This window comes from Anabrus simplex, chromosome 12 (genome assembly GCF_040414725.1).
Source record: "Anabrus simplex isolate iqAnaSimp1 chromosome 12, ASM4041472v1, whole genome shotgun sequence".
NCBI lineage: Eukaryota > Metazoa > Arthropoda > Insecta > Orthoptera > Tettigoniidae > Anabrus > Anabrus simplex.
In genome coordinates this window covers 81,482,376-81,509,914 of record NC_090276.1, presented here as the reverse complement: position 1 = coordinate 81,509,914, position 27,539 = coordinate 81,482,376, and the positions used below count along the sequence as shown (strand labels likewise).

The 27,539-nt window shown below is 41.6% G+C and overlaps 1 protein-coding gene across 1 annotated transcript in view; it reads right to left on the bottom strand.

Annotated features, from left to right (window-relative positions):
• The window catches only part of LOC137496906 (uncharacterized), a 98,513-nt gene that overhangs the window by 1,236 nt on the left and 69,738 nt on the right, over positions 1–27,539 (bottom strand). Inside the window, exons 5-6 of the mRNA XM_068229818.1 lie at positions 20,349–20,556; positions 4,402–4,724 (exon numbers count right to left, since the gene is read on the bottom strand). Coding sequence (XP_068085919.1) covers positions 4,402–4,724; positions 20,349–20,556 — 531 coding nt within the window. The remainder of the gene's footprint in view (positions 1–4,401; positions 4,725–20,348; positions 20,557–27,539) is intronic.

The window sequence follows — 27,539 nt, the reverse complement described above, 5'->3', positions numbered from 1 at the left end:
TATATAACAGCCAATCAGCGCTACTAGCACCGCTACGGCTGCACTTCGAGAATGTCGTTGCATGAAAGTACTACTTAGAGGCGTTCATTCCACACCAGCTTGGTGGAACTTAATGTGGAGCTCTGAAGGAACTGATAAGGTGGGTGTCACTGCGGTAAGAATACGGGAATCAGTTGAGCAATATTATGTTAGATGAAATCGCTGTTGCTGCGCCCAACAAACAAGATGCATACCATACAGCAGCTTGCACCACGGAACGTGCAATAATGTTTGTTCCTCGCGAGGGTTGACGTTGAAGACACCTGGACGTGGACCATCGTATGAAGTGGCGAAGAATATGTTTCTCCTGTGGTAGAGGTAAACACTGAGTGTGGAGACCTCCTCCAATCAATATGGACGATTACTCCGCAGAGTAAAGGTATGTCAGTGTAGTGTAATCTAGCCACCAATTTCATAACTGACTCATTCTTCTTTAACGGTCTCGAGACCTGTAGTGAGCCAACGTTACTGTGCTGTCTTTTGCCAACGTTTGATTTCAGAGTTACACGAGGGATGTACCTCACCTTAATGTACCTTAATATTTTCTGGAGGATGAGGCTCCACCGCGCATTGCTCTCAGACTCAAGAGCTTCTCCGAAACACATTTGGTGACCATCACACAGGGTGCCTCTTACAAACCCAGACCGTCCAGCGGCATTTCTACTCTCCGAGACCTAAGCAGCTGTACGGGAGGCGTGTGCACGTGTTCGACCCAGCATCAACAGCCAGTCTGAATCTCAGCTATTAACAGGGTGAGGCAGTTATCATTGCGAAAACGTATTTTCGTATGTACAATTTATTTTAAGTACGAGTAGCCTCTAAGGATATGCAATGCATTTATTCAGCAATTTATTGGTGAAGTGCCACCTTCGTGAGCACATATTAACGTAATTGTAAATAAATTTGGATCTACTGGATCAGTGCTCATTAAAAACACGACAAGTTTTAGTACAGGAAAATCTTGATGACACTGGTGCGAATCTTGAACGGTCACCTAATAAATCACTCACAAAATTAGCACAAGTAGGCGTTTCGGTTCCTTCTGCACACAGAGCTACAAAGCTGTTACACATCAAACCGTACAGGTTTACACGGGCCTATTGTTTAAAGCCACAAGTGTGAGATATTACAACTGCTATCTGGCATCACTGAATAATCGTTTATTCGACCTACAGCTTGTGTTCTCTTCGGATGAGGCTTGATTTCATCTTAATGGTCGTCTAAACAGTCGCAACTCCCGCTATTGGTGTGCAGAAAATCCTAATGGTGTTTAAGAAGTCCCTCATTATGAAGGTTGACACTTCCCGCATCTTTTACGTATAGGGTACATTTTCATATAAGATTGTATACACGCTTAAAGCAGGGCAGCCGCGCGCAACGTAGTTTTGACTGCGCAGCTGCTCTGGCGCAGAACACAAACACCGTGCGCTCAGTCTGTATCGTCGGACTGCCGTTTCCAAATGCTTGGCCACTCCGATCACCCGACGTGAATCCCCGTGAATTCTGACTGTGGGGCTAATGTGATTCTGATTGCCCCTTGATTCCTGTCGATATAGAGAACCCATGTACATCTCTAACGTTTATTCATTGAAATGCAGTATCCTGTTCAAATACCTGGGCTCATGCACCATTGGTGTTGCACTATCACCACTACTCCCGGCGTGAAGACATGAGCCAGTGACACACCCCTCAGTGCGTTGGGGTGGTCGAATACAAGCCCAGTATCCACTGTTTTGGGACGGCCAACTCAGTCTCGTATTACTTCCCCGGACCTCCCCTGTTCATCTTCGGTTTGTCCGTTGTACTCCCAATTAAAACAGTGTTATCAATTCCATCACCACGAGGTAGTGGCACTGGTCATGGGAATGCTGTGCACAAGAAAACACTACTGTGTGACGTCTACTGGACAGTGATCACACGAGTGTCTCAATGCAGGCCTATGGCATCAAGCACATCACAGAACAGAAATGTAAATGCTGCGATGGTTCATTGGCTTGATTCCCCTGTGGGTGGGGGCGGTAGAAAAACACCCATGGTATACCCTGCCTATAGTAAGAGGCGACTAAAAGGGGCCCCAGGGGCTCTGAAATTTTGAGCGTAGGTTGGCGACCACGGGGCCCTTAGGTGAGTCGTTGCATTGCTTCCACTTACTTGTGCCAGGCTCCTCACTTTCATCTATCCTATCCGACCTTCCTTGGTCAACTCTTGTTCTTTTCCGACCCCGACGGTATAACGTATGGAGGCCTAGGGAGTCTTTCAATTAATGCCCTTTGCGGCCCTTGTCTTCCTTTGGCCGATACCTTCATTTTCCGAAGTGTCGGACCTCTTTCATTTTTTCTCTCTGATTAGTGTTATATAGAGAATGGTTGCCAAGTTGTACTTCCTCTTAAAACAATAATCACCCCCACCACCACCACCACCACCACCACCTCATTGGCTTGACTAGGCTACACTAGACCGTACAAAGGAAAACAAAAAAAAATCAAGGTTGCTCCAATCACACCTGGGGTTGTATGGGCAAGTACTTCTCAGCACTGACTCCAGAGCTGTGAAGATTTCAACAGAACATAGAGGAACGCCGACCCCAGGATAGCCAATAAGGAGATAGAAAACTATGTAGAGAGAATGCTGCCGTATCATATTTGAATCCATTTAAATGTCGCGTTCACCACACTTAATGTGACCAGTGAAGTGGGCGTGGTTATGTGGGCAGGACGCAGGATTCAGGAATAAACCCCATTACAATATTCTATTGATTACGTAAGCAGTCAAAGGTGCGTGGTGTTCTTTAAAGGGATACAAGATATACACAATTACATATTACGCCAAAGAAGAAAAAACCCTTTCCTGTAATAACAAAGTAAATAAGAAAACTATGCCGTTAAGGATATTCAGCAACAGAGTACTCATAGAGAATGAAGTAACTAGATCAGAAGATCTTAAACAAATAATATACAGGGATTTATATCACTTGGAGTCGATATAACGGAACAGAGTGCCGAAATAAAATTAATAGTGTTGTTAAGTGCCAGCCCTGCGGTACTGCTTGGAAAGGACTAGTAAGTCAGTCGACCTGGAGGGCATGGCGCATTTCTCCGTATTGTTCCTTGTCGTCCGGTTTACCTGTGAGTTTCTTCGAAACGGGATTATTCCGTCTGGCCACATTGGGAATATTCTGATGCACGTCAGCCCAGTTATAAGAATGTAGGCTAGCCGCGGACAGTTAGTTGGTGCTGGACTCGTGATCAGTGTGGGACTCGGGGACAGTGTTTGGACTCCATGGTGGAGTAAGTGTGTTGGGCTGTAGGCTGCCGCTAGTGAACGAGGAGCTGCTGTTGTTCTGTCGGAGTGACGAGCGAGTGCCTTGACTGAAGACGGCATGCGGAACGTAAGTCTGTGCACTACCTGAGAGTATTGTGTTGTGCGTCTCTGGCTCTGGAGTCGAACCAAGGAATAGTGTAGCCCGTAGCACAGCTGCTGTATGAGGTGACTGGACTTGAGGAAGTGAAAGTAAGGATTATAGCCGTCCCCACATAATACCGACGGTTTGAACCGCCCGGTGTACCGAAAGAGGAGCGACTTGTAAATAGATAGGAATTACCATGTGGGGCTATTTTGGATTAATTAGAATTGCGCGTGTGTGTGTATGTGATACTGTGATTATCGTACAATGATAATAGTGGTCTGGCGACCGTTACTCAGCCCGAAGGTCTATAGATTACGAGGTGATGCGTGGTCAGCTCGAAGAATAATATCGGCCATTATTCTGACCTTTCTAGACCTACTTCCTTATTTTTGTGACGCCTATCAAGTCGATACTGCTGGAGAACGGACGTGAAACACACTGGCATGACTAAGCCATGCTGTTGGATGGAAGAGTTTTGGCCTTCTAAAAGCAAGACGCCAGACGACGGCAGCAATGATCAACAATATTGCCACCTTCGGTAGGGAGCGGCATGACCACGCCACCTACAGTCTCGACCTGGTGGCCAACGACATCCACTTCTTCCCTAAAGTTTAGAGGGTCCTAGAAGAAAGCTGTTTCACCATCAACGAAGGATTTGAACCAGACGTACACACATTCGTCAATACCGAATGCACTAAATTTTACCAAAAGGGGTTCCTCTAACTCTTAGAGCACTCAATATCGGTGGAACTATGTGGAAAATACACGATTAATGCCCTATTCTGCCTGTATCATTTTCATACCTTCGGTCAAGTTTCCTGCACTTGGCAGACTAGGGTATCTTATTTTACGACCAGCCCTCGTAGTAAGTGGGAAAAATACTATTAATTATAATAAAATTATAGGAGTAAGGAACTAATTTGTTCGTGTTGCAACTATTATACAGTTAAACTCACCTGCAGTAAATTCTCCCACAAAAAGCCCGGCTAATGTCATCTCTCGAAGAAATGGCATGTCTCTAAGGTGAATTTTCTCAGCCCAGCTTGTCGTATCCAGTGTCACATTTAATGAGTGAATGCTTGTATTATGCAGTCCCTCCAGCCATGCTAGGTCTGTTAATGGTTCTTCACTTTTATTGAAAAGTGAAAATCCTTGAAACCAATTCAATTGTGGCCGGAACAAAGATGACGAAAAGTCCCAGACGTCTGGACTATTTTCTTTGAATTTACTGAGTATTGGCAAGCTCAGGACATCACTTAACAGACTGATGGTGCTAGTCCTAGGACAAACAAAGCAAACTAAATGTATCTACTGCAATCCGATATCAATAAGAAAGAACATGACAGATAGATTATGTTGGTAATTAACAACGCTTGATTTGACAGCAGTGGTTTTCCTAAAATGATCAAGAACTCGATCATATTTTGATACTCTAGGTGAGTGCCCACAGGTATGTTACTTCAAAACTGACTAATACCATAGTTTCTATGTTTCGTACACAATATTTACAGGCGTGATTATAGCTACACCTGCGTAGTAGGAGATAGTAAATAATTCATTCCCTAGATCACTTTGATAGCAGTTTTCATTGCTTTTTACGAATAATGAATTCTATGCAGGAAAACATAAACATGGAATATATCATTCAACAAGGTATAATCATCTATGATTTTAGTAGTAAAGACGGCGTGTGAAGTTTAAGGAAAGACGAAATAGTTAATGCTGAAGGCGGCGATATAGAAGACTCTGATAGTAAATGGGTACTGTTGATTTGTTTGAAGGTATGTATCGTAAATACTCTCCAGTAGGCCTAAATCGTTAAGTTTTGAATAGAACCTTTTAATGTTAGTCCAAGATGATGTAATAAATGTGCCATTTTTGAAAGTAGTGGTTGCAGTACTTCCGAAATGAAGATAGTTACAAAACGGTAGGGAAAACCACCTCCGTCACACTTTCTTCTCATTTTTGTTTTCACGTTATGTAATACAAATCATTTTAAAATGTACACTTTTCAAAAAATATGGGAACATTAATTTGGTAGATGGGGTTCCAATGGTCATACAGCATACATTGAGGCCTTAGCTACTCAGGATATGTCAAATCACATCCCATGAGACATCTTAACGAGGTCCAAGTCGCAAGGGCCATCACTTTGATCTCTTCGTGTTGCTGGAGATCTCAATGCCTCTCCGTTAGTTATTCAACGCTACAGTGAGACAGGCCAGTTCAAAAGGAGGGTTGGACAAGGTCGTGGACTCATGACAACCCCACAGGATGACTGGTATCTGACAATCTGGGCGTTGCGGCGTCGTTCAGCAACTGCCAGATAACTGCAACAAGACCTGAGGAGGGTCACTGGAGTCACGGTGTCTGACCAGACAGTAAGGAACAGGTTAAAAGAAGCGTCCTTACGACCCAGATGCCCTGTTCGAGTGCTCCGTTGAACGCAGGAACATCGGGCAGCTCACCTTCTGTTTGCCCGTACCCACGTCAACTGGCAACTTCGCCAATAGAGACCTGTCTTGTTCACAGACGAGTCCAGATTTCCCCTGACACAGCGCGTTGGACGTCAACGTGCATGAAGACGCCGTGCTGAGCAGTGTAAAAAGCAGTAAATGCCAAATATTGTCCAGGAAGGAGACCGATTCAGACAAGCTACTGTGATGTGTGGGGTGGCATCAGTATTGATGGCCATACGGATCTTGTCGTCGTCCGTGGTAATCTTACCGCTGCTGGGTACATCGAGCAGATACTGCTACAGCACGTGTTGGTTGATGCATATGGTGTTGGCGCTGAATTTGTACCCATGCACGACAATTCCAGGGCTCATGTAGCGTGCATCACCAGAGCTGTCTTGCGAGAACTTGACATTCAAGAAATGGAATGGCCAGCAATGAGTTCCGAACTTAATCCCATCAAGCATGTGTGGGATAGGATTGACGGAAGTGTTCATGGGCGTCCTGTTCCACCACAGACTCTCCAAGACCTCGAACGGGCTCTCACTGGAGAAGGGGACCTGTTACCGCAACATGACGTCCGTCGACGCATACGGAGTATTCCACGTAGGTGCCAAGCTGTGATAAATGCCCGTGGAAGACATATACCTTACTAAAACTCTCCAACTGTGATAAAATCCACCCTGGAGGACAGTTATCACTTTTTATCACCCGTGTTTGGACATTTCCGTTTGTGTTCTGAAAATAAACCCGAATCCATCGATGTTCTTTTATATACTTCAACGGTAAAGATCAAGGGTTTAGTTGATAATATACCACGGCGGGAGGTATGGTTTTGTGGACCATGGCATACGTTCAAAACCATGTTCCTCTAATTTATTTGAACTATGTACTTGCGACTTATTTGTAGTTACAAAGGATGATTTCATTAAAAATTAGAAAAATTGCCCTGATTCTGAGGACAGGTAGCCAACACGGGAGTATTGAACAAAACGGAAAGCTGGCGCAGTTGCTAATGCGAATAAATGGGGCTAAATCCGGAGAGCTTGCTCGTGGTAACGATCAAGATGGCCGCTATACATTGTTCTTATGGGACTACTCGTATGGAGCCGACGCAAAGAATAATGCGTATGCATTGCTCCTATGGGGCTAACTCTGGAGAACTGCTACATCATGGGCTCACAACTTATAACATGGTACGTACTTGTCCTATGGTATTAGGATTGGGGAATTGACGTAACAGCTACCGGGCAAGATGTACTGACTCTGGAGAACCACCTCATGGGCTCACAACTTCTACTTTAGGACTTATTCACCTAATGAGACTATATTTTAGGAACTGATGAAATGGCTACTGAGCAATAAGGTTGCCATACATGGTTGTAATGGGACTAACTGTGGAGAGCTACCTTAGCAGCTCACAACTTGTAACTTGTAACTCGTTGGCTAGGCTTGCAGACTTGAGTTTTCGACACCTTGACTAACCCTAACCTAGCAAGCCAAAGTTCGACTTCCCGTCTAAGTTTGCAGACTCGATTTTAACTCCTTGCCTAATGTATCAGAACCGAGGTCTACCCCTTAACTTACCATACAGATGTAATTCGGCGTCCGTCCTAACCACAAAAAGGGTTCATTCTTAACCTTATAGGTTTGTATTCGATTCCAGGCTCAACCTAATTGACTTACTAGGCAATATGCCTGCTATATATTGTTCTTATGGGGTTAACTGTGGAAAGACAATTAATGGACTACCACTTATAACTTAGGACCTGCTAGTTTTAACGGGACGAAGGGCTAATGTGTATACTTTTCTCTTATGGGACTAACTCTAATTCAACTTAAGGAGTGTTTGCCACTTACCAAAAGTAAATTTAGAACAGAAGCACATATTAATGAGGTATAGCTCCGCGCGAATTTTGGAGTCTATTAGTGAATTGGTTGCAAGGTTATTGACATTTTTATATGTGGAATGGAGAATGCTCCAAGTGGCACAATTTTACACTGAAGAAAATGGAAATTGCAACACCCAGAAGGAGTGGTGCTGCATTGCTGAAATTGAACATGCAGAACGAGTTTTCGGTTGTGCTTCGATGATTATACTTTCAGGTCCCTCTGACTGCAAGTTTGGACAACAATCAACACAGGATGTGCCCACCACGAGCTGCAATACATGGATGAATTCGTCGAGTCATGGAATCAATAAGGCCCTGGATCGCTTCCTGAAGAATTGTGGCCCATGCTTGCTGCACTGCACGGGTCAGTTGTTCCAGAGTTGTGGGTGGCTGAGTATGACGGTTGGCCAGTTGTCGACCCATCATGTCCCACACATGCTCAATAGGACTGAGGTCCGGGGATCTGGCGGGCCATTCTAAGGTTGTGATGTCGTGGAGAGCTTCTCTGGAGATGCGTGCAGTGTGAACCCGGGCATTGTCTTGCTGAAACATCCCATTAACAATGTTCGCCATCATAGGTACAACCACTGGATTGAGTACCCTATCAACGTACTGTAGAGCAGTCATGGTGCCCTCAACAAGCACTAATTGTGATTTCACATGGATTTAGCCAATAGCTCCCCAGACCATAATGCTTGGTGTTGAGCCTGTGTGCCTCTCGACAATAAGATCTCTGCGGCCCCTCTCCCCGGTACGTCGGCGCACACGATTCCGGCGATCACTGCGGGCAAGACAGAAGCGCGATTCATCATTAAAGGCGACACTATGCCATTCGTCGAACCACGTCGATCTTTCTCGACACCAGACCAGCCTTACACTTCGCTGTTGTGGGGTCAATGGAACCCTTTCTGCAGGGACACGGGCTCGTAAGCCAGCTGCACGCAGGCGATTACCAACTGTTTGTTGTGTAACGTGGGGTGCCACAGCTGCTCAAATTTGCGCTGCTGTTGCATGGGGTTCCATCCGGGCCATCCGAATGATGCAGCAATCCTCTCTCACAGTTGTCTGTCGCGCTGGGCCTGTGCCAGATCTACGAGTGTGGGTACCTTAATTTGACCACTGCTGCCATACACGTTGTACCGTAGATGCCTGTCGGCCAACACGTGCAGCGAGAGTCCTTAGCGATAATCCAGCCTCACACAGCCCAATTACCCGAGCCCTTCTCTTTGTCGAGGCATGTTTGACGGGGAACACTTCACTGCACAGACTACGCTACACGAGAGTCCGTATACTGGAGTTGATTCCTCCGCGACCAATCACGTGGGGAGACCTGTAGTAACAATTCAATGGGTCTGAAACTTTGATCGTTTACATACCTATACGGCATCGTTCCGTATCTTGAAAACCAACACAAACGACCAATGCCTTCGTGGTGTTGCAATTTCCATTTTCTTAAGTGTATACTATATTTTTGGCTATAATTTGGCAAACTTGTCAAAAACACTCCTATATTTAAGAACGATTCCGGGTTTTGGGGCCAAGTATAAACTGCTGGAGATTTTTTTCAGTCTTTCGTTATTCATTCGATAGTTAAAAATTTAGCTTCGTGATGATTTAGGAACAAAAAATATGAAAGTAATATTCACCTGATAATGAAATTCAGAACTACTTTCAATTCCTGTACGTGTTTAAACATTCTCTGAGAATTTCATGTGAATCTGATAACAATTCTGTCACAAGGAGCATTTTGTGCTTGGCAAAAAGCTGAACAAGTCTTATGGTAGAGAAAAGCAATTGAACATGTTAAGAAACCTGCTTGGAAAAATTGCCTTGGACTGTAAGTTACACCCTGAGACTTACAGCGCAGGCCTACTAGAACCTAAATATATTTCTGCGGCTGTCAGAAAGGTCTTTGAAGCCAGTGAGAGAAAGGGCCTATATACGCCGTAGCACAGCCCGTTAATCCGTTATTTAGATTTATTAAAATAGCGAAAGTGAAAACTCATAACGGGATTAGATAGAGGAAGAATTGGGGATTTTTAATGTTAAATTGTGCATTTCGATTTTTGGTAAAAAGGAAAGAAACATTTCAGTAACGACTCCGCCCCTTGGTGATTAACGGCACGGAAATGAATGAAGCCCCCATCTAGCGGCAAGGATAGGAATTGTGCCGGCTGCCGATGCCTGACGCACTCCTCTGGGGCAATGATCAATGAATGAGAGATGAAATGAAATGATATTGGAGAGTGTTGCTGGAATGAATTATGACAGGGAAAACCGGAGTACCCGGAGAAGAACCTGTCCCGCCTCTGCTTTGTCCAGCACAAATCTCACATGGAGTAACCGGGATTTGAACTACGGTATCCAGCGGTGAGAGGCCGACGTGCTGCCGTCTGAACCACGGAGGCTCCACGGCACAGAAATAAGTGCGTAATGAAATGGATATTTCAGCTCTCTTTGCAGCATGGTTGCTTGCCGATGTCTTCTTATAATAACTGATACTGTTAGAGGAGTAAATAGTTAAGTGAGAATTCCTGAAGTGAACAATTGTAAGAAATATTAGTGAAGTAACTGTATACGTAATTAAATTAGTAAAAAAGAAAAACTAAAACAGAACTAAAAAAGACGAGTACAATTTGTGCGCTGCAAGCTGAAAGATAGGAAAATTCGTAAACACCTGCAGGCGTTTAGTTTTAAACAGGAAGTACCCTAGCACTTGAATTAGTGTCATATTCATTCCGGTTTACTAGCGCGTATTAATGTAGGTATCTAACATACGTACCGGTAAGAAAGGGGCTAAATTAACCATTAATCTACTGTTTTCTCTGACACCAGAAATTATTAGCGTTGAAACAATTTAAGACGACTGTTCAGACAAGAAGTACACTGGATATAGTACAAGGGCCCACCAATGACTGAGTTACACAAATACGACAGAGTTGCAACCACCCCCTAACAATTATGGTAAATGACGTTAGGCTAGTTAACGTCATAGGGAAATGCTCACACAAGGAAAAGAAAAAAGGAGCAACCAGACGAGAACAATCAGGCGATAATTCATGGAGCACACAAGGAAACTAGGAAGAGTACTGAAACCCACCCATAATTTTTTTAAAAAAAACAAGAGGTAAGGATCCCAAGGAATTACTCAGGCACTCACCAAAACACGACACCAACTTTCAAAAAATTTAAAATAAATCTACAATTGGTAAATAATATTTACATTAAAATTAAATTTGAAAAATCAATAATGTTTGGTAAAATAATAATGAAGGGAAACTTGCAAAGAACAGAAAAGTAAGTAGCATAATGAATATTTAGTAAATAAATAATTTAAATGTAAATAAACATAATTCTATAGCAAGTGGTCCATTTCATCACAAAAAAATCCTCATGCACCAGCGGACCCCAAACATCACAAATAATTAGTATATACATATTATTAGAATTTGAAATTTAATTTTTGAAAAAGGAAAAATGGGTTGGATAGCTAAATCGAGGGCTTTTGACAGAACCCAGTGGAGGATCGTTCCCCGCAATACCCTCATAAACGTTGGTCCCACAACACATCACATAAATTAAAAACAGTACACATATATTGCACCCATATGCCGAATTAGCATTTTTTTTAAATAATGAATTATTTCGATCGATGTTTGAGAATATGAGACAGCCGCTACGGTAGATATTTAGGCAGGCGGCATGGGGTGTCAAATAAAAATTGGCGACAGAGAGTCGAGCCCTGTCACTTTGCTTAAGGCACGTTCTAGGGTGCAGCCTAAGAAAACTGCGCTCTCGACCAAACTTTCCGACGACAGCTAAGTGCTCGGGTCAGCTCTTTCTCACGGTGCCAGTACGCTACCGCCAGTAACTGAACAAAGGCGGCAGATAGAGGGAGAGACCACATGTTCTGTGCGAGTGAGATGGGATGATGACAGACATCCCTCGAACAGAGATGGTTCGTCCCATACAGAAGAAAGCTATGTACCGCTAGGCAAAATTCAGCCAATCGGGGAGCTCTAAACCACTCGTTTCAAAAAGGCGCCTATGATAATTTAGTTGATTCGGGACATCGGATCAGTGTGAAGGCAGATTTTGGTGCTCCTGACAATAGGCGAAAATAGTATATTTTCAGTGTGATTTTATTAATTAGTTGTAGGTGACATGACTTTAAATGTGAAAGTGCGTCGTTGTAGGACAAATCCCGCGTTGCCAACCACATGCTGATTGTTTTCACCCACATACAACGCATCGTCGGCAGAAAATAGTACCTCCCACGCATTCTAATTAAGTAAAAAAACCTACGACCGCTGTGGAATTGAACATCAGTTAGAGGAATGGCTAGGAATATCGTGATCGAACTTGTAGTGAATAAGTGGAATGGGGGACACATGTGATAACCTAATTGTGCGAGGGAAACCCACCCCCACAGCGCACGAATACCAGTGACGCCAAAGCCCTCAGGGTACCCAGGAACACATAAATTAAGCCCGCCTACCATACCTAGAGAGGAGTGTTCTATAGGTTCTCAGTGAGGGAAGATCAGTTCGTCTTACTGTCTCGCAAATGTTCAGTCTTTATGTCCAGTGAACTCTAATAATGTGGAGAGTAATTCCTAAAGTAACTTGTTCGCCAGTGACAGCCATCGCTAGAGTAAGTTACTCATGAATTGCGAACTTTTATTGTATTTACTCCGAACGACGACTAGGAACGTTTATTTAAATCAGTCATCTCTAAGTAATTAGAAACTATATGAGTACTTCGCCTAAGAGACTATGATTTGTGTAAGCGCGTCAACATCTCGTATTTCCGATTTATTATTCTTGAAGTAATGATCAGCCATTCAAATTAATAGACATTACGACTAGGATCTGCTAATAAAGACAGACGGTAATTGTTTAGTGTTGGGGACATGCAGCAATTGCCCAAGGAATGTCCTGTTGCAGTCATCCAAACCAGGAGAATTCTTAGAACTGACAGGTGTACGACCTCGAACGTAAACGCAGCACGGAAGCTCAACTATGGGAAGGTAATCCCATGGTCCCGTTACAAGGAGGTAGATACAAGATTAGCAGTCTAACAGTCTACGGAGGTGAGGTTCAATATTACAAGAAGATCCGAATCGTGTGTAAAGTCCAGCTATATAATTAATGTATTAGATTAGGTTATAGTTGTTTTTAGGTGTGTGCGTCTATATAAGTGTAAGAGCAAGAGCAATGTATACGTGTGCATAATCATGTAGAATACGCAAGCAACCATATCAGGAGACTGCAAGTTAACCCCGTCCTATGTCTCAATCATGATGGCGTAAGCTGAATAGCCATCGGGACTATGGAGGAGCGGCGGCCGAACCATCAGTATGAGTAAGTGAAATTTAATCTAAGGTGTTGTTTGTTGTAAATAATGTCAATATTAATTTGTACAGGACGCAAGCTGTCGGTAATGATAATTCTGTAGTCTAATTTTAATCATTGAATATTCATGTTAGGGCTACACCACAGTCATCACTTTGTGTATAATTTGTTTTGCAGTCACGCATTTTGATTTGATTTAATAATGTTGTTACGCATGCATCGAGGCAGATTTGTGTTATATTGGTCAGGTAGCAGCAGTATTCATGGTATTTTGCGCAGGCAGGGTTCTATCGAACCGATTTCCATGGTTCAGGCTTTTTCTTGAGACCATTTGATATTGTTTGATTCTTTCTTTAATATTCGTTAAATCATTCTATGTGGTTAGCAATACGATTGATAACGTAGTTGTATGAGAATTATGATAACGCTGAGCAGTCCATTACAACGAGAAGTCTAGAGCATTAATTATGAATTGTATCTAGTGAGTAAAGAGGAAGACATTCATAGGTCAGCAGGCTAGCTGACGGACGTGTTATATGGAAATAAAAGTAATGAAGTAGAGAACTCAATGTGAGCGGGAAAGCTGTGAGATCATTGAGGGCGTGAATACGGATGTTTGGAAGTGCGCCGAACTTTTTATACATAATAATAATGTACTTGAGGTTAAGAGTACAATTATGAGTCTACGATGATATAATAATGAATAAATATTGATAAGCAAGGTAAGATGGAATTCAGAAGATTCTCATAAGGGTGACATTAATGGACGTAACTTCAACTAAAGACCCACACAATTCATTATCAAGCATTTGTATGCGTAACGATTACATAAGGCATGCGAACGTGTCCAGCAGGGCTAGGACCATATGATTCATAAAAGCAAAGCAAAGTCACCTCCGTACAGGCCATGAAGGCCCTTGGAGGAGTGGAAGGTAAAGGCTTCCACCATTGTTAACCTCGGCACGTGATGGGGTAGAGTGGTTAGCTCTACGCCCGGCCGCCTTTGCCCCCAGGAATTAACCTAGTACTCATTTTTGGTGTAGGCTGAGTGAACCTCAGGGCCATATGCACCTCCGGAAGTGGAAATCTCGTTTCTTAAATTTTACGACTTCCCGACGGGGATTCGAACCCACGTCCTTCCGGGCGAACCGAGCACGCCTTTACCGCCTCGGCCAGGCAGCCCCTATATGATTCATAGGTAATAATAATATCAAATGGTATTTTCTTTCCTTTTCTTGTCTGAAACATGATGTCGCAACCTGCACTGCATTAAACATTGTGAGTAGGTAATAACATCATTTTGGTCAGTTATCTATGCGCCATGTTTGTTTTAATTATTATTATGTGAATCAGAATAGGGAGAGAACAGCCACGATAAACGTTAATCTTGGTCATGGTCACCTGTTATTTCAACGATAAATATCCTAGGGCGTTGAAATCAACATGCGGCATTGTAATTAAGGATTTGATTACTCAGTAAAAATTTTGATATTGCGCAAATTATGCGTGTTTTGTGTGTATATTACTTGCCAGGCTGAGTGGCTCAGACAGTTGAGGCGCTGGCCTTCTGACCCCAACTTGGCAGGTTCGATCCTAGCTCAGTCCGGTGGTATTTGAAGGTGCTCAAACACGTCAGCCTCGTGTCGGTAGATTTACGGGCACGTAACAGAACTCCTGTGGTTCTAAATTCCGGCACCTCGATGTCTCCGAAAACCGTAAAAGAGTAGTTAGTGGGACGTAAAACAAATAACATTATTATTGTATATTAATTAGGGTATTTTTTTCATTTTATATTCTCGACCCTTGATTCCTTTTTTATGCGTAGCTTAGGCAGTGATTGACGGTGGTGAACAGTATAGATATTCTTTTGTGGTGTACTGAATGGAAGATTTTCCGCTGTGTAAATAGAGTAATGTTTGATAACGAAAGCTTGCGTCAAACAACCCAAACATCATCTTAGAATTCACTTCTTGGTTGTAGAACGGCAAACATAATCAGTTTATATCTTCACTGAACAGCAAACCCTGTAGTTATTTAGAATTTGTCTGGTCAAAGGTTGGGTAATGATCCTGTATTTGTGAACACGCATTGAAGGTCGTCATGTTTGTAAGGTCAGTTAGGTCCAGTTGAGACCGCTTATAATCAACACTTATTATGGCATAGATTAAACAGCTGTTCAGTTGATTAATCATTCAATTTATTTTGAGGTAAATGATGTACCACATTATGGTTTGACACAGTGATTCATTATTCGGTCGGTATAATTTGATTAAATTAAAATCATTTTATTTTACATTTATTATTCCGAGTACAAATTACCAGTCAGATGGAGATAATTACCGATCTATAATTGAAATAACGAAAAATGATAATGTTATTCTAGTTTAATAGGTGTAATAGGTGAGGAAATGAAACCCCGTGATCATGGAATATTCTGAGTTATTTATAATCGTTTCATTTTATAATTTAGTATTGTGAATCGTTATCTAATTAATTTTATTCTCAACCCATAGTCTTGATCATAATACTGGAAGGTGATATAATTGGAGTAGTGGCAACTCCAATAGGGTGTAATCGAACGTGAACGTAGATTTGTTATTAAGGATGTTTTCATTGAATTAACTAATTAGCACATTTTATTTTGGAGATTATTCAGTAGTCCTTTAAATTCTCATTGAATTAAAACCGATTACATTCATTTACGCATGTGTTTGAATTAATGGACTTAATATTATTGTAATCATATTTTAATAATATTTTTTCTCTCAGTCATATTATCATTCATTTTCTTTCTTTAATAAAAGTTATTTAAATTCAGTCTGGGCCAAATTATATTTATTTCGGTAGGTTAGTTAGCCTGTAGCCTAGTAACCTTGCATCCCTATCGTGAGAGCAACCCGACAGTCCAGAGAACGTCACCGCGCCCTGAGGAAGGGGATCATCAAGGGTGAGTATTTTTATTTCAGTGCAGCCGAGCCAGAACCCAGGATGAAGAAGTCATCAACCAGGTCATATGAAAAGGGTGCAATATAGACCAACATGAATAACACAAGCCCGCACTGAATCGAAAATAGTAACCCAAATAATTCATAATTTAAATAACAAAAACCATAGTAGGCTCGGGATTCAATAAAACACCCGATATTAATAAGTAAGGGAACTAGCCAGTTCAATTAATATGACCAAGTCAAACACACCAACACGACTCAAGATGAAAAAATCCATTATTATATTCACGATGCCACACACAAGTTGACGCTATCGCAGGCAAGACAATAATTAATAATCAATTACGTAACTGCCAAGTCACGATGAGATAAGCAACAACAATAGGAAGAAGAGATAAGAACCGAACTCCAGATCGCTCGCACTAGGGCTGTCCAGAAACCCTCCATGAAAACTCATAACCTTACACGTTACATTGTAAAATACTACCTTTAAAATTAATGCGGGTATGCCCAATTAATTAGGACAATAATCTCATAAAACACTCGCAGTAAAGATGAAAATAAATCATCTAAAACCCTAAATATATGCCCCAAAGAAATATTAAAATTTACAAAACCTGACGATAATAATACTAATAAAATTTTAAAAACTGTGAGAATGGGTGCAAGCGTAAGCATTAGCTCCAAGCACGGGCATGATAAGGCCGGAACACACGAGAGGATGCACGAATAACTAGATGAAGATCACAACAAAATAAACACGGAAACGTGCACAAAAACACAGCAACGATAGCGATAATTTTTTATAAATTTTAAAATAGTAACCGCACACGCATCCAGAAAATAGCACAGAAAAACACTCGCAAATACGCATGAAAACAAAATAAATACAAGAGCAAAACAAATTTTAATGAAGGCAAGGAGAATTTCAAAAGTTAACTAAGCAACCATGGCCTTCACCGTTATACACGGCACACACTCTAAGCTAGAACGCCATACCACAAAACTGAGATATAATTGTAAGTCATAATAAACACACTAACTAGAATATAACTAACACACACCAGGGAAATATATTAACAGAAGTAAATAATTAAAGGCGTACTTATGTGATGCCATATATGCCTAGGTAACTCACGTGTTTCGAACTAAGACTCACCAGTAAAAATATAATAAAATGCTACATGTTTACATTACAAGACAATGCTAATATTAGAAACAAACGCAATCCCATGCTGGGATAGTGATATTCTCAGTCTATACCCGTAGGTAGGCTCATAGTGTTAGGAGTCGCTAACCACTCCATTAGAGCAGTAAGCGTCCGCTTTCAATCAAGCCAACCGGTCGACAGACACACTCCAATATAGTCCACTAGTAGCGACACCGTCTAGCATTGGTACGCGCTCTGGCAAGCAAGGTCAGAAAACAATTGGAGTTCCAATCGTCGCACACAGATGGCGTAGGAGTTCGTTTAGCTGTCTCCACAGTACGAACATACACACCACAGATAAATCCTTTCAGAATAATTAGGTGACGAAATGTCCCAATAGCCACATATAAAATTAGTAGTAGACATGTACACCAAATTCCGTGCGCCCTTGCACCGAGGATTATCTGTGTCATACAGATACGTAGATTAATAATAGCGTCGGATCTCAATTTAATATGGTTATTGTAACAGTAATAATGGCACCGCTCGATACACACGTACCAGACCAAGTACACAGAGTTCAATTGCACAAGGCATAAATCACAGAAGATGAGCTGTGCCGAGAAGGCACGCAATTTAAATATATGTCTCGTAGATTGTTCATCGTCCCAATCATATTTTAGTGTATCTTGCATTATTAACGCCACAGAGTACATTATAAGGTTGCTGACATTGTTAAAACAAGAGTGCATTTACTTCATTTTATTCAGTTCATCTAGTGTTGTTATGTAGTGCTTGGTACACCAGATGTTTATAATACCGAACCACTCTATAGAGGTTTTTAGAATGTGTAGTTTTGCAGCTGTCAAGTCCTGCCTCAGTGACAACACCACCCGCCAATCTACGTTTCATCCGAAATAATTCCTCTTTCCGTAACTGACGTATTTCACCACAAGAGGTGTTCCATTCCCAATTCCCTCTTCCCTACACAGTGACATCTGTCAGTATTTTGCACAGAAATGTCCAGGGCTAGCTTGTTCATAAACAGACTGATTTCTAGTTCAGTGTTCTCTGTTAGGGATTCAGGAATACCTAACACGTGTATGCTCCCTCCCCGTTGATATTCTTCAAGGCACTCTGTACTTCTACGAGGCAGTTCGGGTGTAGGAAATATTATTCTACTGAAGTTAAACTTGTAGTATTCCAGCAAGATATAGTAGATATCTTGGACTCAGGAGGACAAATGTACCGTATCGCGATTGACCTATCTACGGCATTTGATAGTATAGATCATGGGAGACTACTGGTAAAAATGAGTGCAATTGAACTAGAAAAAGGGTGACTGGATTGGTGGCTATATTTACAAAATATATACCTCAGAGAGTGAGAGTAGGCGAAGCTTTATCTGTCCCTGTAATAATTAAGAGGGGAATTCCTCAAGGCAGTATTATTGGACCTTTATGTTTTCTTATATATATATATAAATGATATGAGTAAAGAAGTGGAAGCACAGATAAGGCTTTTTGTGGATGATGTTATTCTGTGTATAGTAATAAACAAGTTAAAAGATTGTGAGCAACTGCAACTTGATGATGTTGTGAGATGGACAGCAGGCAATGGTATCATGATAAACGGGATTAAAAATCAGGTTGCGAGTTTCTCAAATAGGAAAAGTCCTCTCAGTTATAATTACTCCGTTGTTGGGGTGAAAGTTCCTTTTGGAGATCATTGTAAGCGCCTAGTTCATAACGTAAGAAAATATCTCCATTGGGGTAATCACACAAATGGGATTGTAAATAAAGGGAACAGATCTAGGGTATTTAAAGGGTTGTAGTAAGGATGTAAAGGAGAGGGCATATAAGTCCCTGGTAAGACCCTCACTAGAGTTTGGTTCCAACGTATGGGACCTTCACCAGTATTTCCTGATTCAAGAACTAGAAAAAATCCAAAGGAAAGCAGCAGCGTTACAAAAATTTTGCAAAGTTTGACAGGGAAGAATTGGGAGAATGGAGACCAGCTGCTCGACTAGGGTACGGAGCAAATATTCTTGCATAGGAAGGGGAGATATGGATTGGAATAACTTACCAAGGGAGATGTTCAATCAATTTTTAAAATCTTTGGAATAATTTAAGAACAGGCAAGCAAAACAGTAGATAGGAGACCTGCGACTCGGTAGTATTGAGTGGTATTTGATTCTGAGTATTTCGTCCTTAAGAGCACTCGGTTGGAACTCGCACTGTTGTATTACCGTTTTTAAATCATTTGAAACTTCCGTGTTGCCGTCCATAGTAGCAAGCTATTTAGCCACGGCTTTCGTAGAGCTCCTGATTATTGCATCCACAATAGCCAAGAGTATGTCCTTGGACTGAATGTGTAATGGTTTAGAACGTAGTTATGAATATCTCGTGTTAACTCAGCTTGTCAAGTCCAAAGAGTTCTCCAAGAAAATTTCAGGTCCCCATTGGTTATAACAACATTCAGGCTACGGAAAGTGCTCAGCCTAAGAAACCTTTCAGACGGCGGAGAATTCTTACCGAAGAAAAAGCAGGTTAAATTGTTTACTTGCAAAATTGTTATAGAAGGTTACTTACGTTCCAAAAATGTGCGATCAGTGAAGCTAGGCACTTTCAGCAATTCCTTCCGTAGCGCTGGTAAGTAACAAACTTCTTAAAACAATTCATCTTGAATAGAATAGAATAGAATAGAATAGAATAGAATAGAATAGAATAGAATAGAATAAAGTACTCCCATCCCCTTCATTATTCTCGTTTGTGTTTGTTTAGAGTTTTTTATTTCCTATCTCCACATAGATTCTAAAATACAAAAATTATTGCTACCCTACCTGGTGTAATCCGCTCTTCAATTATTGTTTAGCAGTTGCATAGAATTCTCTCTCCTTCTCTCTATTTTTGCTCCCAGTGCTTCGGTTGCCCCACAAACTCTTAATAGATGAACAATTCATCCTACTGCTGTATATTTACATCACCGCCACTGAACTCTGCCGACACACGGCAATAACTGTCACCGCTCGCCGAAATTATGAACATCCGTGGGGGTGTTTCCTACTTTAAATGCTCCCACTCTATAACAATGATAAACCTACCTGTTAGTCTTCGAAGTGTTGTTATCGTGCTTCAGAACACCGACTGCCAGTAAAGGATTAAAGTCGAAGCTATACCACAAGTCTGACCAATCGTATCCCGAGTACCGGTAATAAAAAGTATACTTTTGTAGGCCTATGCACATAGCTGTACCTCCAGGAACTTCCTCGAGCATGTAAAACGTGAATTTGACTTCGCCATCCAAACGCCCTGAAAAGAAAAATAAAATATTAATTGTTCAGCGTATGGATAATACAAATGTAGGAAACACGTTCTAATTACAAGAATCTAAAGGAGCAGATATATTCAAACAACATTCATCAGAATAAACATTCGTGTGCCAGTAATTGAAGTATATTAATGAATACAAACCAGAATGAAGATACGTACAGTACCTCACTGAGTAAGCAATGACCAGGTCTCATGCCTGGGTACCCGAAACACATCCGTTTTAAAGAAATTTGCGACTCGTTACTAATATATCGCCTTGTGAATAAGTTCCTTAATGTGCCAACTTTGCCCGTCTCCGGGATACAAGCCCTCTTAAATGACAGCCGACTGAGGTGGGATATAAATATATGATTTACCACTTAATTCGTAGCGGCAATCGAAGAGTACAATCCAGCTATAGCTCATTCCACGTTAAGAAAACAGTATTGCCATATCGAACGGCTCTGCTCATCACCTTGACGGGAAAGCGGTTGCGCACATATTTGTGAAATTCAGTATTTAAATTCAAGACAGAAAGCGGAAGAAATTAATCTACAAATTATTTTTATAAACTTAAGGTGACGGGGGTTCCAAACGCTAAGTTTCTGGTTTGTAGCGAATCAAAGGTAAACTACGGCACACAAAACAAATCAGCATTGAAGTCTATTGCAAACTGAAGAGAGGGGTTTAGGGATGCATTTAATTGCGTTTAGTGAATTTCTCCAGGCAGTAAATTCTAGAACAACGCAACAAATAAATACTGTAGATGCCTACAATATACGTAGAACTGAGTCGCCGGTGGTTCACAGAGTGCGCTATACGGGTTCAGAGCAATGGCATCAGCACTTTTCCTGCTGAGTCAGCCCCCGAGGTCATTGACCCCGGCTAACTTCATAGCGCCCATAACGTCATGACCACGTGACCTTGACGTCCCGACCACGAGCTATTGTTTGTAAACAAAGCCACGTGCTTTTGACAGCTGTCAAGGTGACAGCTGTCATCTTGACGAACCATAACCTCACTTTTCAGACAAGTGAACATCGCTAAGCTCACTGCTGCCATTATAACAGGGCCTAACCTCATTGTTGCCACATTATGCACGTGGTGCCGCAATTTAAAATCCGCGTGCTGTCAAGATGACAGATCCTAACACCGTGGGCGCAGAATTTAAACAAGTGAACGTGGCTAACCTCACTCCTTCACACCAAGTTCCATTCCCGGCGCGGATTTTACATAAGAGAGCATTCCTGCCCTCACAGTCGCTATCTTGGGCGGTTCTAACCTCAGTTTCACGGGCTGATGCCCTTCCCGACGTAGACGGTCGCCATCTTGGATGGGCCTAACCTCAGTTTTTCAGCCAGATGCCCTTCTCGATGTGGACAGTCACTACCTTGTAGGGGTCTGAATTCACAGGACTTAGTTTTACGGCTAGATGCCCATCCCGACATGGACAGTCGCTACGTTGATGGTCCTAACATCAGTTTTATAGGCAGATGCCCTTCCCGACGTGGACAGTCGCAATCTTGGGGGCCTAACCTCCCTCATCCTCCTCAGCAGGAGGTCCTTCCCGACGTTAATTGCACAAGATGGCAGCTACGCACGGGCTCTTATGGAGAAAGCTGGGCAGAGGCTACTGCGCAAGATAGCGGCTATACACGGGCTCTTATGGAGAAAGCTGGCCCAGAGGCTACTGCGCAAGACAGCGGCTAGACATAGGCTCTTATGGAGAAAGTTGGTCTAGTGGAGACATATGATTTAAGGAGACGGCCTAGGGGCGATTGCGCACGGTGGTGTCTATACACGGGTTCTTATGGAGAAAGCTAACTCAAAGGCTACTCCGCAAGATAGCGGCTATTCATAGGCTCTTATGGAGAAAGCTGGCTCGGGGGAGACATAGGACATAAGGAGAAGGCCTAGGGGTGATTACGCAAGATGGCGGCTATCTGCAAACTTAATTATGTGGAGCGCAGAATTTAAAATCCAGGTGCTTTTTACAGCTGCAACCCTGACAGGTCATAACTACGTGGACAGAGATCAGCTGAATTCTTCCTCCTCCTCCTTATCGTTAGGGAGGTAAACTCATTCCCCTCCTCCTTCGACGGGCCTAGCCACGTTCCCCTCCTCCTGACAGTTTTAGGGACAGATGCCTTCCTCCGCTAGACGGCCCACATCACCCTCTATTATCAACATCGTCGCTAAGGCTTTACGTCTCTATCCGACGCGTGACCTGTACTCCTGAACAAGATAAAACATGTTGTTAATCAAACCTGTCATAGAGAACCGGAAAAATTGCATTGTGCTGTGCTCATCTACTAAGAGCTACTTTTTTGTGTTTAGAGCATAGTCTGTTGTTATCTTCCAGTAAAGATTTGGAATAGTCAGCATACATTCCCTATCGTGTTCTGAACAGAAAGCAACACAGTCGCTAAGGCTTTACGTCTCCAACCGACACATGAAGAAAATCTCTATTACATGCAACAGAAAAATCTGTATTACAGATATAGATTCGATCACTGATCACTCTGTTGAATGTCAGATTAAAGAAAGAAAATTTCTAGAAAAATTATAAATTCGAACCCTATTCTCTCTCTCTGTAATGAAATCGAAACCTGATTAATAATAGAATTAAAATGCCAACACATTACCACTATAAAAACCTACTTCTAATACTGTAATGGTTTAGAACACTAATCACTCTGTTGAATGTCAGAATAGAAAAGAAAATCTCTAGAATAAATATGGATTCGAACCCCCGTTCTCTCTGCCATGGAATCGAACCATTATTACTCTGATTAATAGTAGAATAAAAAATACCAACACACAATCACTATAAAAAATCTCATTCTATTACTGTAATGGATTCGATTAGCATTAGAATAATACATGCATCACATGGATTTCAAACCCGGTTCACTCGGCTTATCGTCAGAATAAAAATCTCGAATACATGGAATTGCACTCCTTATTTTGTATGCTGTCTACACAGTTACCGTAAAAGAATTACATGCGTGGAATAGAACACTGAAACTCACTGATGTGTTTGATAACAACAGCTTATAACAAACGCACTACTTTATCAATAATAATAAATAAATAAAGTCGTGTGGCTACTTCTAGCCGAGTGCAGCCCTTGTAAGGCAGACCCTCCGATGAGGGTGGGCGGCATCTGCCATTTGTAGGTAACTGCGTGTTATTGTGGTGGAGGACAGTGTTATGTGTGGTGTGTGAGTTGCAGGGATGTTGGGGACAGTACAAACACCCAGCCCCCGAGCCACTGGAATTAACTAATGAAGGTTAAAATCCCCGACCCGGCCGGGAATCGAACCCGGGACCCTCTGAACCGAAGGCCAATACGCTGACCATTCAGCCAACGAGTCGGACACTTTATCAATGATATAGGCACACAACACTCTCTAACGTAAAACTGAACACACACAAAAATATGAAGTTGATGGTAGGAGAAGGAAATGCTGTGAGGTAGGCCCTTACACACATCACTACGCGCAAACACAAACATTTTGATTACCTGAGATACTTCTATCGAAAGCATTGTGAGGTTAGCATAAGGCTTTATGTCTCCATACGACAAACAAATAACTATGAACAGCGTTCTCCCGCTGTGGAGAGGATATTTTACACACACAAAGAATGAAATATACTTACGCTGAATGGGTTGAACGACGCTGGCCGTTTTGCTGATGATACTTACTATCTTCTAACGCAAGAAAATACGATCTTCTGCTGTCGTCATAGTCAATACCAAGCAAATGCTGTGACTGTATTGTCTGTCTATCTCAATATAACACAAGAGCCTATACTTACCATCTTTTAACGAATATTGTTATAAGACAATCCCTGTTCTGACTAGAAATCGATCGCGTGAAATTTATCTTACTTAGCTGTTCAACCACAATGCTGTAATCATTGCCAGGAGGGCAACTCCAAGTCTTAAGGATTAAACGCGTCGTCAGCGGAACGGTGGACCTGCGGTATTAATAGAGGATAGATGCACAGTTGTACTTCTTCCTAAAAGAATAATCACCACTACTACCATTGATGTGATTAGCACACACAAGCCATATGCCAAGAAATACGATGATTATTTTTGCTACTGTAGCACGCATGAGGATACAGATCAATTTACTACATTGTGCCGAATAAGTGTACATGTTTCGCCACTGCACTGTAATAGTTAATGTGAATATCTATTATCGATAACCCCCGTAATCTTGAGAGGTAAACGCGCGGTCAGCGGAACGATAGACCTGCAGTATTAATAGAGAATGGATGTACAGTTGTACTTCCTCTTAAAACAATACTCACCACTACTACAATTGATGTAAGCTGACTAGCGGTCCTTTGGTAGGCCAAGGCCCTTGAAATGTGTTTGTGTGTGCAGACCCTCTTGTAAGAAATCCCCTCCTGGACACACAACCCCCACCGCGTGGTCAATTATGGTAGATAGATAGATAGATAGATAAATGTCTTTATTGGCGTAGTTAAGGCCATTAGGCCTTCTCTTACACTAAACCAATTTGTACATAGAATCAAAGTTAACACTACCGTAATTAATACTAAGTATAGCACAGTTAAAGACAATCTAAATATTTTATAACAGAAATAAAATTCCACCCCAGTGAGGTAAACATACTTACAACAATAATAATAGGCCTAATAATAATAATAATAATAACAGCAATAATAATAATAATAATAATAATAATAATAATAATAATAATAATAATAATAATAATAATAATAATAATAATAATAATAATAATAATAGCTAGTAGTAATAATGTACTAACACCATCAGTAAAGGACTAGAAATGCACAGTTCATTCGTATCCTGCTGTACCTCTTAACGCTCTTTTAAATGACCTGGTGGTTGGTATTCCTCTGACGTCATCCGGTAAGCGATTCCATTCTCGGGCGGCAAACACAGAAAATGAGTTATTATATGTTGCAGTTCGATGGTGAGGAATGACGAGCAGGTTTGATGTTTGAGCCCGTGTACCTCTGTTATGCACATTTGAGAAATAATGGAAACGCGAAGAAAGGTAAGTTGGGGAAGATGTAGTAAGGACTCGGTGGAGGAGAGACAGAGTATGATGATTACGACGAACGTGGAGTCGCGACCACTCTAGTTCTAGGAAACATGATGACACGTGGTCATATTTTCTTAGATTGCATATATACCTCACACATGCGTTTTGAGCGCGTTGTAGCCTTAGGGACAGCAGTGGCCTCACATCATTAAAAACAACATCGCAATAGTCGAAATGTGGCATTACAAGAGCCTCGATTAATTTCTGCTTAAGTTTTATCGGAAATATGTATTTATATTTATATAAAGAATGAAGAGCAGAGAAAACCTTCTGGCAGATATGTGAGATATGTCCAGACCAAGTCATGCGTTCGTCCATGATAACGCCGAGGTTCTTCACTTGTGGTACAAAAGGAATTGCAACATTCTGAAGGATTACTCTCGGCAATGGACGTTTATTGATACTTGCCATTTGATTTTGGTGGCCTAGAAGGATTACTTGTGACTTTGTAGAGTTCAATTGCAGGCCGTGGGCAGCAGACCATTCACTAACAGTCTGTAAGTCAATGTTTAGTAAGTCTATATTTTCCTGAAGGTCTTGTGCTGTAGAGTCTGTGTAGAGTTGAAGGTCGTCAGCGTACATGTGGTATTTGCAATGTCTTAAATTCGATGATATGTCATTCACAAAGAGTGCGAAAAGAAGTGGTCCAAGTACGGAGCCTTGAGGGACTCCTCTATTCACGTGACGCCACGATGAAACAATTCCATTATTACCTTTCACACATTGTTGACGTCCGTAAAGATAGGAATGCATCCAAGCAATCGTACTTTGAGAAAAATGTAGAGCCTTCAGTTTTACAAGTAATATGTCAATGTCTACGCTGTCAAAAGCTTTACTGTAATCTAGTAGTACTAGAACTGTGACTCGTTCTCTGTCTATTTCCTGTCGAACGTCCTCAGTCACTTTGAGTAAGACTGTAGTTGTACTATGTCCTTGTCGGAAACCGGACTGGAAAGGATTAAGGAGATTGTGCGTTTGAAGGTACTCTGACATTTGTTTATGGACTATATATTCTAAGATTTTAGATCAAGCTGATAAAATACATATTGGACGATAGTCTCCCTCGTTCGAAGGCGTTTGACTTTTCGGAAGAGGAAGCACAATAGCCTTCTTCCAGAGAGTTGGATAGGTGGAGTATATAAGAGAGAAATTGATTATATGGGTTAAAGTTGGTAATATAAAATCAAGAATTAGTTTCACCATGTCAGTCCCAATGTCATCAATTCCTTTCGCTTTTGTGCTTATCCTAAGGACTGCTTTCCTGACTTGGAGGGGTGTCACGTGACTGAAATAGAATTTATCTCTGTCAGGGGTGGGGTGTGTATCGTAATGTTTCATAAGTTTCTGTTTGTCGACAGGTCGTACTGCGGAGGAACTAGCAATAAAGTACTCGTTAAGAGCCTCGAGAGGTACTGTAATTTCGTCTTTGTTTTTGTTCTTCGTAAGTCCAAGGTTATTAATAGATTTCCACAATGTCGTCGCTGTTCTACCGTTAGGCGTAATTAAACTGTAAGCGTGCCGCAGTTTAGCATTCCGTATTTGTTGCGTTGTCTTGTTTCGTAACTTCCTATATTCGTCAAAATTTTGTACAGTAGGGTCATTTTTATATTGCCTGTGGGCGCAGTCTCTTTGTTTCATTAGTTGTCTAATGTCGTCATTTAACCACGGAGAGGGTTCTTTAGCAGTGGCGGCCCGTGGTCAAATTATCTGGCGGGGCACAACTTATAAAATAATATGGACAGTCAAGTAGATATTTAAGGTATCGGTTGCAAAATATAACAATAATGCGCATGTGAATAAATACACTAACAACTGACTTGTAAATCAGCTTATTCCGTTTACAGTTGGTGCCAGTTAGATATTAACACCAAGGAA